This window comes from Gymnoscopelus microlampas (assembly GCF_963454915.1).
Source record: "Gymnoscopelus microlampas genome assembly, chromosome: 21".
NCBI classification, from domain to species: Eukaryota; Metazoa; Chordata; class Actinopteri; order Myctophiformes; family Myctophidae; genus Gymnoscopelus; species Gymnoscopelus microlampas.
The window spans coordinates 42,049,085-42,064,062 of NC_139958.1; the positions used below are offsets into that span (position 1 = coordinate 42,049,085).

The 14,978-nt window shown below is 38.6% G+C and overlaps 1 protein-coding gene across 1 annotated transcript in view; it reads right to left on the reverse strand.

Annotated features, from left to right (window-relative positions):
• mast4 (microtubule associated serine/threonine kinase family member 4) overlaps nt 1-14,978 on the reverse strand; it is a 191,674-nt gene that overhangs the window by 141,478 nt on the left and 35,218 nt on the right. Inside the window, exon 3 of the mRNA XM_084047845.1 lies at nt 815-941. Within this exon, the coding sequence (XP_083903971.1) occupies nt 815-941 (127 nt within the window). The remainder of the gene's footprint in view (nt 1-814; nt 942-14,978) is intronic.

Sequence of the window (14,978 nt, forward strand, 5' to 3'; positions counted from 1 at the left end):
AAATATGACTAAAACTAAACGGAATTTTATTCAAAAGACTATGACTAAAATTAAATCAAAATTTGCTGTCAAAATCAACACTGGTGTACATTCATCCTACAGATGCCTGAAAACACTTAACCCAATTAACTCATTCCCTGCCTAGAACGACTTCTGTCCCATAAGCCATGCCTGCCTAGAACGACTAAAACGACTTTTGAAAAAATATATATCTTTTTTTTTTACATTTTTTGTTTTTTTAATCTGACCCAAAGACCAAGGAGATATGATTTTTAGAAGATCTAGACTCCCATCCACTTCCTTGTTAACTTAAAACTTAAAAAATCTATATCTCGGCTCCTGAGTACCGGTACTTTTTTTTTTCAATGAAAAATCTTGGCAGTGGGCAAACGCGGCCAGAAATAATTCAGGCAGTGAATGAGTTAAGACCCGAGGCCAATTCTACAAATGTCTTCTAATTCCAAACAGTTTTCTAATAAACCTATGTTTTTATGTCAGTGGTTCTCAAAAGTTTTCATGTCAAGGACCTCGAAAATGCTATGCATTTGGCCGAGGACCCCCATCTCAAAATATTTTGTTCCAGGGACCCCCCTGGAGCAAAGATTTGAGTTAACAATGTTAGATTTAAAAAATATATGTATTCAAAGATTTGCACAAATTTTAAAGATTTTTCAAAATTAGCAGATCTAGAAGCTCATGAGCTTGTAGATCTGCTATTTTTGAATGGCCAAAGTATATCCAAAATGACACGATTTTAATGGGTTTAACGATGACAATGTGTGCACTCCTTTGTAGGAAGTGTGCGAGTCCGTACCTGTAAGTGCGCCGCCCAGGCTTCCTCGTCGGAGGCAGCTAACATCCTCGCTGTGCTGCCGTCTGAACTTGAAAACGGCATGACTCAACTCTGGATTACTGCTCTTCATGTACAGGCTGCTGTCCAACTGCAAGGAGACCAAAAACATAGTCTGTGTTATAATTTCGTTGACTAAAAACTATGACGAAAAAACATTCGGCGACACATAAAAACTAGACTAAAATGTTTAGGGCGGGACGGGTGGGAAAAGAGCTCCAGTAGAACTAAAAGGCAAGTCATTTTATGTTTGGTGGCGTTCGGACAAGCTCACAACACTTGCGTATCTGATAATTAAAAACGCAAAAAAAACAGACAAAAATCATTTTAATGAAAGATAGACATTATGAAATGTATTCATGTATTTATTTATATTAAAAAAAAGAACACCCAGGCTCACCCTGCCTCGAACTAACAAATTAAATTAAGCCCTTAACCCATTAAGACCTGAGGCAATTCTTTAAAATGTTTTCTAAATGCTACCATTTAAAAAAAAAAAAAAAAAAAAATAGCAGATCTACAAGCTCATAGCGTGGCACTCGGTGCCGCGCTATGAGCTTGTATATCTGCTATTTTTGAATAGACAAAGAAATCTAAAGTGACACAGATGCGTTCCAGGTCTTAAACAGTCACAACTTGTAGATTGGCTATTTTCGCCAAAGAGACTTGGTGTAGATGGGAAAAAAAGAGTAGACCAAGTACAGAACCAACGGTTCGAGATTACTAAGTATCGAGAGTTCAAGTCTGAAAATACTCACGCTATGTGTATTTTATGAAATCCACAGACAAAATCTACAACAAAATCGTATTCAATAATGTAGTGTGGGGGGTAGGGGGTCCCTAGCTTCATCTCTCTCTCAGCGAAGGGGTCCCTTGGCCTGAAAAACGTCCGAGACCCCTGATTAAAACATATTTTTCAATGTGCATTGTTTTTTAACACTGGAGCAAAATAGGCTCTATGCACAGCAGCCCTATTATCACTTCCTTCACAGGTGTTACCAATGATACTAATGAAGGCTCTGTTCCATTTAGTGTAGCACAGTGGTTTCCACGACCCCCATAACTCTGAGAGTGTGGACCCTTAAGGGTCCATTTTTTGGTTCCATTTGTACACTCTCAGAGTTACACACCTGTAAGGGGCCATATGGAAGCCCATGAGGGTCCCTGGACCCCAACTGTAGACCCACTGGTGTAACAGAGTGTTTCCAGTGAGCCAACATGCACAATATCAGCACCCTGACTCTGTTTGACCAGAATGGAACAGAGCCTTCATTAGTATCATTGGTAACACCTGTGAATGTCTTCGTATGGCTGCTGTTAATAGAGCCTATAGACCCCTTAACAGACGACGTCACACTGATAAGAACCAGTATGCGTGCAACCAGTATGCGCGCAATGAAACCCATTCTGTCAGGTCTCGCTAGGACGCGCGCCTCACTAGCCAACACACAAGAGGGGGTTGAGGTGTGCTGAAACCAGTGCACCCCGAAACAACAGGTTGAGAATTGATTGCGTGAAACAATCACCTGTGCATCCAGTCTCAATGTTAGTAAACAAATAATTGGTCTATTAGATACTGCCAAATATCTTTCTATTTTGATATTACATCTTAAGGCCACAAGAGGGCTCCCTACTACCATTCACTAAAGCTACAGTATCTCAGCCTACTCCTCATGTCCAAATAAGGACAAACAAACGGTATAAAACAGGATTACTTGGACTTAAGGTCAGACATTTAATAACCGAAGGAATGATATTTACATAGATGAATTAAATTGTTGATAGCCATCCATTCAAGTTAGTGAAATGGCCATAATGATGATGTATAGAGATTAGTGAAATCTGATTGATTGATTGATTGAATACGTTATTACATTAGAAATGTAAACAGAAAACAGAAGTACAGAAAACACTAAAAAAGGAAAACACAAAAAAAAGTCCTAGGAACATGTTTCCAGTTGTGAAAAAAAGTATTCACTATTCTTTACTTCAGTAAAAGTATTAATTCTGCAATGTAGAAATACTGTGTTACAAGTAAAAGTCCGGAATTAAAAATGTACTTGAGTAAAAGCACAAGAGCATTGGTATCAAAATGTACTTAAAATACCAAAACTAGAATGTACTTATTATGCAGAATGTCCTATTTCACAAGTTTTCAAAAACATGCAAATCTTTTGAAATTAGACGATATGCAAGCTCACAATGAGTCACATCGCAAAGCATTTGTGAGCTTGTAGATCGGCTAATTTCAAATGGCTGAAATGATATCAGGTTGATGTATGTCTTGCAATAATAATCAAAATCTACAAAGTAACTACTAACTGAAGTTTTCAAATAATTGTAGTGGAGTAAAAGTACAATATTTGCCTCTGAGATGTAGTAGAGTAGAAGTAAAAGTACTGAAAACTGGAGATACTCCACTAAGGTAGAAATTCCTCAAAATTGTACTTAAGCACAGTGCTTGAGTAAATGCACTTAACCCATTAAGACCTGGAACGCATCTGTGTCATTTTAGATTTCTTTGGCTATTCAAAAATAGCAGATATACAAGCTCATAGCGTGGCACCGAGTGCCGCGCTATGAGCTCGTATATCTGCTATTTTTGAAAAATCGTGAAAATATTTCCTATTTGTAGTGGTCTTCAACAGGGGATATGTCGTGATGTGGGCTTAGTTTTTTATTTTTCACTTTGTATATGTCTGTTTACTTTTGTTATTGTGCTTTGTCTGTTTGGACATTAACCAGTAATGGGGGGAGGGCGGATGTTGGGTGGTGGGGCGGGGACAAAAAAAAATCATGATGAAATGATGTTTTTCCTCTCTATCTACTGTGCTGAAAAAAAGCTAAATAAACATAAAGGTTAAAAAAAACACACACACACACAGGGGGATCCGGGACCCCTAGGGGCTCTTTAGAGTTACTACAGCCAAATATTTGTGAGAAAACAGCTGATCTGGCCATTTTCAGCAGAGATTTGGTGTAGAGGGGGGGGGGAAAGAGCAGACCAAGTACAGAGACAAAGGTCATGTTTTAGTATTGAGGGTTTAAGTCGTTACATGTCTGAAAATACACTTAAAAAGTACAATATTTGCCTCTGAGATATAGTGGAGTCGAAGTTAAAGTATAGAAAATTGGAAATATTCCAGTAAAGTTCAAACGCTCGTCTTTTGCTCTGGAATGCAGATGTTCTCAGTGGAACAGAGTGGGACGTTGTGAACATGGTTTCTTGACCTCGTGAACAGACTAGATGTTAAGAAGAGTTGTGGCTCGTTCTCTCCCCCCAGAGACCTGCATGGATGTAGTTTGTCACAACGATCAGTGCTCGCTTCTCACAAACTTTCACATGTTCAAGCCATCTGTGCTTCTCACACATGAGTGTAAAGGACCCGTTTTTAAAAGAGCCAAAAACAGCATGGAGAGATAATCGTTTCCACTGTGTTTTCCCATTGAACATTGGAACATAACATTTACTTATGGGCTTTGTGAATAAAAAAAATTGCTAGGGTGGCGCAGTGTTAAAGTCCCTGCCCACCACCACGGAGGTTGTGGGTTCGAATCCACCGTGGTGGTGCGTGCGGCTTTGTTGGGCGTCTATGCGAACACAATTAAGGTAAGGTAAGGCCCGTGTTCGGCCCGTGTTCGGGGGTGAGAAGCCGGGCGGGGAGGGCGATATTGGTCATTGCACGTACTCCTACGGGCTGTGGGCGGGAGGAGTAGGACGAAGGTCCTACGTCCTCCCGGTGGGGGCTCCTCACTGGCAGGTGAGACAGTAGGATACGACAGCAGTGACAACACACCAAATTAGGCCATATTTTACCCATTAAGACCTGAGGCCGATTCTAAAAAAAATGAATTTTTTTTTTTTTTTTTAATTCCACGATTTTTCAAAAAATAGCAGATCTACAAGCTCATAGTGCGGCACTCGGTGCCGCGCTATGAGCTTGTATATCTGCTATTTTTGAATAGCCAAAGAAATCTTAAGTGACAACTATATAGCATATAATGTCCCACAAAATGATAAAGTTACATGTTTAAGCAATAACAACCATCCTTCCGTAAATGGCACCAAGGCAGAACTGCCGGTCAAAGCAAAGACTGGCCTATCACAGCGCCTCCTCGCCGGACATGCTTGCAGAGACTCTTGGGTAATGAAGTCAAAGACGTAATTGGCTGCCGTGTTATTTGTGTCCAAAGTGGCCACTGATACCCTACCCCCAAACTACATAGTGCTGCTTTAATCATTTCATATCAACATTTATTTAAAAGGAATTAAAATAACAAAAAAATGGGGAAATAGACAGTTTTTAGGTCTATTTCAACATTTTTTTTAAATGTTTGAAAAATATGTTTTCAACCTGGAAACGATGATGATGATTATGCTAAATAATTGTGATTAGGCGAGTATGTAATATGACAGGTCAACCCACACCTCCCATCCGCTTGCCCTGCATCTATCCCACAATGCATTATGGTGAGCATCCCTATATGCCCATTATAGGCAAACATTAAGGCGAAAATAGCCGATCTACGAGCTCACAATGCATCACAACACAAGGCATTGTGATCGGCTACATTGCAGTGCTTGTAGAAGCACGAACATCATCTGGCCTGGCTACGGCAGGCAGAATACATTTTCAGGAGGGTCACCATTTCCATCCAATCAGGGGAGAGAACCCATGTATCAGTTTACATTTTATAGTGTTCTTGCTTTTTTTTTTTCTTTCTTGCTTTTTTTAAATCATTTCCAATTTCACTCGTTTATCCTGTATGATTCTGATTGGATGAAACTGGTATCCCGACCTGAACATGTATTTTCTGTTTACTAAAGAGCTGGTGAGACAGTTAGTGAACAAGCACTCTATAGCAATGAGTACTATCAGAAAGACACACACACACACACACACACACACACACACACACACACACACACACACACACACACACACACACACACACACACACACACACACACACACACACACACACACACACACACACACACACACACACACACACACACAAACACACACACAAACACAAACACACAGTGCCAGGACTAATTGTTTATATTGGCAAAAATATAGGAGATTATATAACACCTATACAATCACCAAAGTTCAGCACTGTCATAAATGTGACTAATTTAGTGACTGCATCTACACTACTACAATCTGAATGACGCAGTGTGTGGCCGCAAATCATCTCTTTACACAATACAACATGTGTGTGTGTGTGTGTGTGTGTGTGTGTGAGTAGTGTGTCTGCAAACATTTGCATTGTAGATGTATGCAAAATAAACACACTGTCTGTCAACCCTGTCCACCAATATGGGAAATAACAAGATGATGATACTGGATGAGCAATGCCTCACACCAACACACACACACGGTAGTGTTGCCAGATTTTGCGAGAGAAACAAGCAGCCAGGTCTACGAAAAAAAGTCCAAAAGAAGTGACTATACACACACACACACGAAAATAGCCAATCCACAAGCTCACAGCAACAAAGAAACAGTATCCTGAAATATTTGCAATATTTTTGAAACATTTTAACTACACAAATCTTGTATTGACTTTTAGATATGACATAGCCTAACTATCAAATAATTGTGAATAGGCGATTATGTAATAACTGTTACAAGGCTACTAGTGCCACATTTTAGGGGTCCGATGTCAATATAGAGTCCCAAACAGTTTTCTGAAAAACTTGAAAAATATTGCTACAGTATATCAGTGGTGCTCAAAAATGTTCATGTCAAGTATGTAAAGCATACAGTAGGCATTTGGCCGCGGACCCCCATCTCAAAATATTTCATGCCAGGGACCCCCAGAAGCAAAGATTTTAGTTAAAAATGTTGCTTAATGCTTAAAAAAATACATACAGTATATTCAAAGATTTGCACAAATGTCCATGTTTTTTCAATAGCGCGGCACGAAGTGCCTTGAGCTATGAGCTATTTACTAGCTATGAGTTTGTAGATCTGCTATTTTTTAATAGCCAAAGCATAACATGACACAGATGCATTCCCGGTATTAATATATATATTGTTTAAAGCGAGGCAGATCTGATCACAGATACCGATGTGATCAGAAAAGTCAAATAATGACTGATATATGGGTCTGCTTCTACACCCAATGCACCACCAACAGCCAAAGTGAGAAAGATCTACTGTAAACACTTACAACAGCTGGCATTGTTTAATTGTATACACTGAAGAGGCCTTACACATGTTGAGACATAACTAGACATGTCATGTGATGAATAACCTTAAACACACAGCCTAACGGCATCCCATGATCGGTGCAACACAACGTCTTTTATTCATAAAAAATATATACTTAATTACAATGAGACATTGATGTCAGCGTTTCTGTACCCTCTGGTGGAAGGAGTACTCACATTTTCTACCCTGCAAGGCCCAGATTATTTTCAAGTTGTGATGATTCCTGGCTCTGTGGGGGGTATTTATATGCAAATATCCTGGCCAATGGCATTGTAAGACTAAACAATAGGACCCAATGAGGATTTAGAGGTGAAAAAAATAAAAAATAACAGAAAAGAAAAATGATTTAAACTCATTTCTTTATAAAACATACATGTGATCGTGCGATCACACTGGGCCTTGCAGGGTTAAGACCTGAGGCCGATAAAAAAATGTTTCTAAATCCTAACGCTTTAAAAAATATATATATATATTTCAAGATTTGCACACATTTTCACGATTTTACAAAAATAGCAGATCTACAAGCTCGTAGCGCGGCACTCGGAGCCGCGCTATGAGCTTGTTTATCTGCTATTTTTGAATAGCCTAAATAAATCTAAAAAGTGACACAGATGCGTTCCCGGTCTTAATGGGTTAAAGCAGCACTATGTACATTTCCCCTACTACCCCGGATTTGAACCCGGGTTTCCTGTGCAAGTGCTGACATCTCTGCCATTGAGCTAATAGAGCCGGCCTGCTTGCTCAGGGGATAAATTGAATCTTCTTGACCATCAGGTCAAAATCTGTGTCAGATCCTGTGTCTAGGTGAGACATGACCTTTGACACGATCTAAATGTCTCAACAGAAGAGCCAGTGGCGCAGCCAGAACGCTAGTATAGGCCGCAGGAGCGGGTGGGCACGCACGTGTCCCCGACCCGTGCGCACGCATTTCGGTTTTAGGGTTAGGTTAGGGTTATGTTATTTAATTCTTATTTTTGCCTGATTTTACGGATTTTTTATCAAAAAATTAATTATATATATATTTTTTTTTTTAATGTACATTTTTTTTTTTTTTTTTTTTAAATCGATTGGGTGGGCCAGCTTTCTATGTGGGTGGGCCACTGCCCACCCATGGCTGCGCCTCTGAGAAGAGCAGGGAGACTAAATACTACCACCCCAATTGTATAAGTTATATTGCATTAACACACTGTGTTTTTCTGATTTAGTCTTAGTCTTTTGAATAACACACCATTTAGTTTTAGTCTTTTGAAATGATTAGTCTTAGTCTAGAATTAGACGACTAAAATAAATCAACAAAATTAACACTGCAACACAGGTTGGACAAAATTACATTATATTCATAAAAACAAAAGATACATAGTGCCGCTTTAAGTAAAGGTATCAATAATATACAGTAGAAATACTCTGTTACACGGAACAGTCCAGTATTCAAAATATAGTACAGTGGAGATTGACAGGAAACAGGGAGAGAGAGGGAAAGGAAGTGACACGGGGCAAAGGTCGTCGGGGCTCGGGAATCGGACCTGCGACTCGCCGTCAGGCTCCATCAGAGCCTAACCCTTCACCTAACCCTTAACCCTTCCTTGAATGTCACTACTGGCTTTATTGCGTCCAATAAAAACAGACGCAGTCACACACTACAGACAGACTACAGTTACAGCGCGTGTGTGCGTGTGTGCGTGTGTGTGTGTGTGTGTGTGTGTGTGTGTGTGTGTGTGTGTGTGTGTGTGTGTGTGTGTGTGTGTGTGTGTGTGTGTCATGGTGTGACCTCACTGCCTCACTGTATTTACACAACAAATACTGTTGAAGTTTGAAACAGGCTACAATTCTGTCTGTTGAATGATTGACAAGTAACCCCCTGACACTGTATATTGACCCATTAATTAAGTAGTTTTTTTTACATAAAAAATATGCACATTTAAAAATTATAAAAATATAAAATATATAAAAAATATACGAAAATTATAAAATATATAAAACATATACGAAAAATATAAAATATATAATAATATGTTGTTCCAGAGATTTGCACAACTTGTAAAGATTTTTCAAAAATAGCAGATATACAAGCTCATAGCGCGGCACTCGCATATCTGCTATTTTTGAATAGCCAAAATGTAAAATAATGTATTTTTTTAGCTCAAATCTAGAAATGACACAGGTCTTAATGGGTTAACATCATCATTCATTTAACATATTGTCACTATCGAGTGGAAACTGAAATAAAGACAAAAAAAAACTGTGCTCCAATGGATGCAATGTACTGTAGTTATTATTTAGTCCCAAGCTCTTATCAATATGTATTTAAAAAACACAGACAGTCATAACCACTTTAACTTTAGTGAGAATAGTCTATCTAGATGCTCTGAGCAAGAAATTGAAATTTACTATAGGTTTCTTCTATAGATTGAAGGCATGCTTTGCCCGAGCAGCTCGCCAAAAATTGGTTGCTGGTCTGTTCTTGTCCCAGCTAGACTATGGTGATGCCATCTATAGGTTTGCTTGTCCCACTACATTGGCCAGTTTGGATCCATTGTACCATTCGGCATTGAGATTTGTAACTAACTTACCCTTTAGGACTCATCATTGTACTCTGTATGCAGCAGTCGGCTGGTTCTCCCTAGGTGCCCGTAGGCAGCAGCATTGGTACACTTTCATCTATAAGGCAATCTTGGGTGGAATTCTCCCCACTTATATCTCCTCAAAATTTGAGGTGGTAAAAAATGGCCTCAATCTCAGATCTAATGCATGGATACGTTGTGTAGTACCGGGTTTCTCATCTGAGGTGGGAAAAAAAATGCCTTGCTTTTCATGGTCCATGGGCTTGGAACGACCTCCAAAAGAGTTTGAAACTTGCCACACTTATCTCTGTGCGAAGGTTTAAAAGTTTCATTGTTGAGAAACTTGCTCATACCTGTAATTGTTTGGATGTCTAAAAAAAGGAGAAACTATGTCATTGTACATGTGGGTAAAATTCTATGAATTGCTACATGTAATAATTGGATTAGTTTCCTGGTAGGTTACTTGGTTTGGTTGAGCTGAGTAAAAAAAAATGTTTTAGTTTCACTAGGAGATTTGTTTTAAGGTTCCTGTGAGTCATGGATGTATTAATATTACTGTTGTACTGATTTGTACTGTTTGTTTTAGCAGTGATGTGACATTTTTAATCTGCCCCTTGGCCAGTTCCCACTTGTAAAAGAGATTCTGTCTCAATGTGTTTTACTGGTTAAATAAAGGTTAAATAAAAATAAAAATAAACCTACACAGGATAAATAACTGAAAAGTGACAAAACAAAAACAAACGAATGGACAAAACTGAAACACTAACAAACTTGAAGCTGCTGAATAGGTTCTCTCTCACGATTGGATGAAATTGGTGTCCCACCTTAAAATGCACAGCATTTTCTGTTTACTAAAAGAGTCGGAGAGAGAGCGACACTAAATATACTATCACAATGTAAAGCCCTAAACTTTTCTTTTAAATTACCTTAATTTTTTACCAGAAAAATATCACTTACACAGCACCGTTAAGATGGCTGCATGTTTATATACGCCAAATATGCGTGTATAAACATGTGATAAGGGTCAATGTTTTTCAGGCCAAGGACCCCTTAGCTGAGAGAGATGAAGCAGAGACCCCCCTACTACATATTGTATGCAATTGTGTTGCAGATTAAGTGTTTTCATAGATGGCTCCATAGACTTGTTAGACAGCACTATCATTGTGTCAATTCATGTTTTTGTTAGTTTTTTGTTTATACATCATCTTTTTTAAATCGCACCTTCGGCTCTGTACTTGGTCTGTTATTTTTCCCATTAGTCTACACCAAACCTCTTCGCCAGAGGACCCCCTAGGGGTCCCGGACCCCCTGTTGAAGACCCATGCTCTAACATGTTTTTTTTCCCCCACCACACACCTGGTCTTCATCGGAGGCAAACTACTGTGCAAATATTAGAATTCGTCCACAGACTTTGCACCCACTTGAGCGCCTGTTTGTTTGTTCCGCTGATAAATAAGAACCGTCGCTTCCAAAAAGAGAGAGCACGTTAATCAGCTGCACCTGGGCCTCCCGTTGTCGTCGGGCAGAAACCTCACATCTCCATTTTTTTTGAATGTTTTTTTTCCATAAAATAATGTATTTCACCGTAAAAGAGAGGTGCACAAAAGTAGTGAAAATAACAGATGTACAAGCTCAACAATGTGTCGCGAAGCCATTTGTTGGCCCAAAATGGTACTTCCAGGGTGAAAGTGGTTAACCCATTAAAGACCTGAGGTTCCCATTCTACATAATGTCTTCTAAATCCCAACAGGTTTTTTTTTTAAAACCTATGTTGCTATATCAGTGGTTCTCAAACTTTTTCATGTCAAGGACCCCAAAATGTATATGTATTTGGCCGCGGACCCCCATCTCAAAATATGTTGACGCAGGGACCCCCAGAAGCGAAGGTTTTAATTTAAAAAAATGTCGCTTTAAAAAATATACATATTCAAAGCTTTGCACACATTTTCTAGATTTTTCAAAAATAGCAGATCTACAAGCTTGTATATCTGCTATTTTTGAATAGCCAAAGTGTAAAATAATGCTTTTTAGCTCAAATCTAAAAATGACAGAGATGCGTTCCAGGTCTTAAAAGGGTTAATAACTTATTTTCTCTGCTTACCAGCGAGTCAGACTAATCTATATACAAAGCTGCCATGCTCCAGTTCCACTACCTCCTGGTTGCAATGCAGTAGACACTACCAACACAGCAACAAGAAGACTTTGTTGTCAAAGCACCGACATGCAGACAGCGGCAGTCAATGCTGCTTTCATAACCAAGACTGCATGTAAAACACAGCATGGAAAACCTGTTTACTAGCTGGTACATGTAGACCTGACCATAAACAACACTGCATGAAAACCGCACAACCAGTAAACCTCATATCAAGTAAAACAAACTTGTCTCGATAAGAAAAGCAAAGAGACACGGAAAAATATCAGGCTGCTGAAGGCACAAAAACAGCACTTTGAAGTTATGTGTTTATGAGAGCAAACCCATAAAATGTGACTTTACTAAACGGTGTCGTAGTCATAAGTCTGTTGGTAGGGAGAAAGTGCGTTATAACCACATGCTTTTCCCAAAACCCACGGATTTACATGTCACCTTAACATTGTGGGCAGACTGGGCACTTCGACAGTTGAATTGACTTTGTTTTTCCAAAATGTAAAAAGGAAAAATAATAAATGTGTGATTTGGAAATTGGTCGGACTCGGAAATAATGTAAAGTATACATGATGATTAACGTGCACGGTACATCTTTATTAGACCTAAATTCACCCTTCAACTTCTTCTTTAAGCTCAAAACGACATGTTTGTAACAATTTGTAGCAATTATAGAAGTATTAGGCCTTAAATGCCAAATATTGCCATAAACATTATATATATTTGGTCCCCCATTTATAAAATACATATATATATTTATATAATATAAAATAAAATATAAAAATAAATACTTATTTAATAATAACGGTGTCCAGGTTTAGGCTAGGAGGTGCCCAACCGATTATTTTTATTATTATTTTAATGTGTTTTATTATTATTAACCAATGTATTAAAGCCGTAAACCAACCAGCTGCCACTTCTGTAGGAGGCTGGAAGCTAGAAGGCCATGTTGAATGGACACAGGCAAACACACAGAGCGCTAAACTCAACACATGTAAACAAAATGGACAGTACAGCAGTTTAATGCGTGAGACACCCACATATTGGCCTATTCTGATATTCATAGCATCGAGGCTACGCTAACCTCGCCAGAGGAGATTTGACGAGGGAACCAAACATCTGCAGACCAGACATTAATGATCAAAATACAATTTTGTTTTTCATCAACGTATACAATGATGATTCTGATTATATGGTATACTAGCAAGCCATGGGGAGAGATGATCCGCGTTACCAGATACTGTGAGAAGAAACAAGCAACCAGGTCTATGAAAACAAGCCCAAAAGAAGCGATTTAAGAAGCAACTTTATACCATATACATCGGCTATTTGAAAATATTTGAAAATAGCTCACTGAAATTGGAATACATTTGAAACCAACGTATTAAAAATATAAACCAACCTATTACAGATTACAAAAATCTCGTATGGGGGTGTCTGGCACAAAATATTTTCAGAAGGGGGTCCGTGGTGGACAAATGCATATGGATTTGAAGGTCCTTGACATGACAATATTTGAGAACCACTGGTTTAAACAACGTTACAAAGCAAGCCCAAATAAGCAACTACACTTTAGAAACAACTTAAACAAGCCCCGCAAAAAAGCAACCTACCAATCATTTACAAGCAACTTCACAGAAAAACAAGCCCAAAGTCGCTTATAATAAGCAGACTTGGCAACGCTGATGACGACCGCACAAAAATATCCTAGCTCATTAAAAAGGGGACAAAAACAGCATGTTCACTGTTTAGTGTTTACATACAGCCAGAGATAGTGTCCTCATCATCCTTTGCTGTGTTTATGGGGGAAGTGTTATGAAGCGCTTTAAGTGAGACTAATGGAAAAGGAACAGATTGTTATTGGTTCCGTCTCACGGACGCCATGACACACCGAGTACAAAATGATGAACCAACCAATAGGTCGGATGTTTGCATCGAAAGGAATAGTATCGTTCTGGTTATCGTAAAACCAGAAACCTTGTAGCTCCATATTTCAACTTTTTCCTTTTTTTTCCCCGTGAATTGATGCCGTAATTCGTCACACTCCAGTGTCACACCAAAGTAGCAAAAATATCCAATTTACAAGCTGTGAGCTTGTAGTTTGGCTATGTTTGCAATTTCTTAAAATGTTTTCTTTTTTAACCCATTAAGACCTGGAACGCATCTGTGTAATTTATAGATTAGAGCTAAAAAGCATTATTTTACACTTTGGCTATTCAAAAATAGCAGATATACAAGCGCGGCACTGAGTGCCGCGCTATGAGCTTGTGATCTGTAAAAAAATAATAATAGCCGATCTACAAGCTCAAAACGCGTCGCACCGCGACACATTTTGAGCTTGTAGATCTGCTATTTTTGCTATTTTTTTTATTTAATTTAATTTAAAAAAAAAATGTAATTGAAATCCAGATTTATTTGTTTCAATTTTTTAATTAGAATCGTGAAAAGTAACATTTTTATTTAATTTCAAATGCATTTAGTTATACTTATGTTAACTTTATGAACTTAAATACAAATACATTGAACGTAAAAAAAGACGATAGAATTGTAATACTAGTCATTAAGCTACTAATATAGACTGAAGTAATTAAAGTGGGTCATGTTTGCATGTTTGGAATTGCAACAGCTGAAATCAATAATATATCAGTGTTCCGATATGAACCTGCGGGCCGCATTAGGTGAAGGTGGGGGCCGCATGTGGCCCCCGGGCCGCTAATTGCCATTTTATGTGTTGAATGAATGACAATGTTTACATACAGTGTCAGTGTCTTGGGGGGGTTACTTGACAATCATTCAACAGACAGAATTGTAGCCCGTCGCAAACCTAATGGTTATCAACAGTGCTTTGTTGTGTAAATACAAGGTTTCGACCGACAACAGTGACATTACGTACCGTCCTCCCTTACAGCTGTCCTTGTCCAGTTGTCTTTTTCAAGGCCTACTATAAACCATAATACAATATATAATATATAATACATAACTATGACATGTTGATCTAATGTCGGACTGAAAAGGCTCTATGCGCTCTCAGCAGCCATATTGGAAAGAACTGTGGGCCTCTTCCTCACTGCCTTCACAACTAATCTGAGCTTGTAGATCTGTTATCTTGAAAAGATTTTAATATTTTTGACACATTTTAACAACACAAAATCTTGGCACTCGCGGGAACAAAATATTTTCAGATGGGGTCTGCAGCCAAA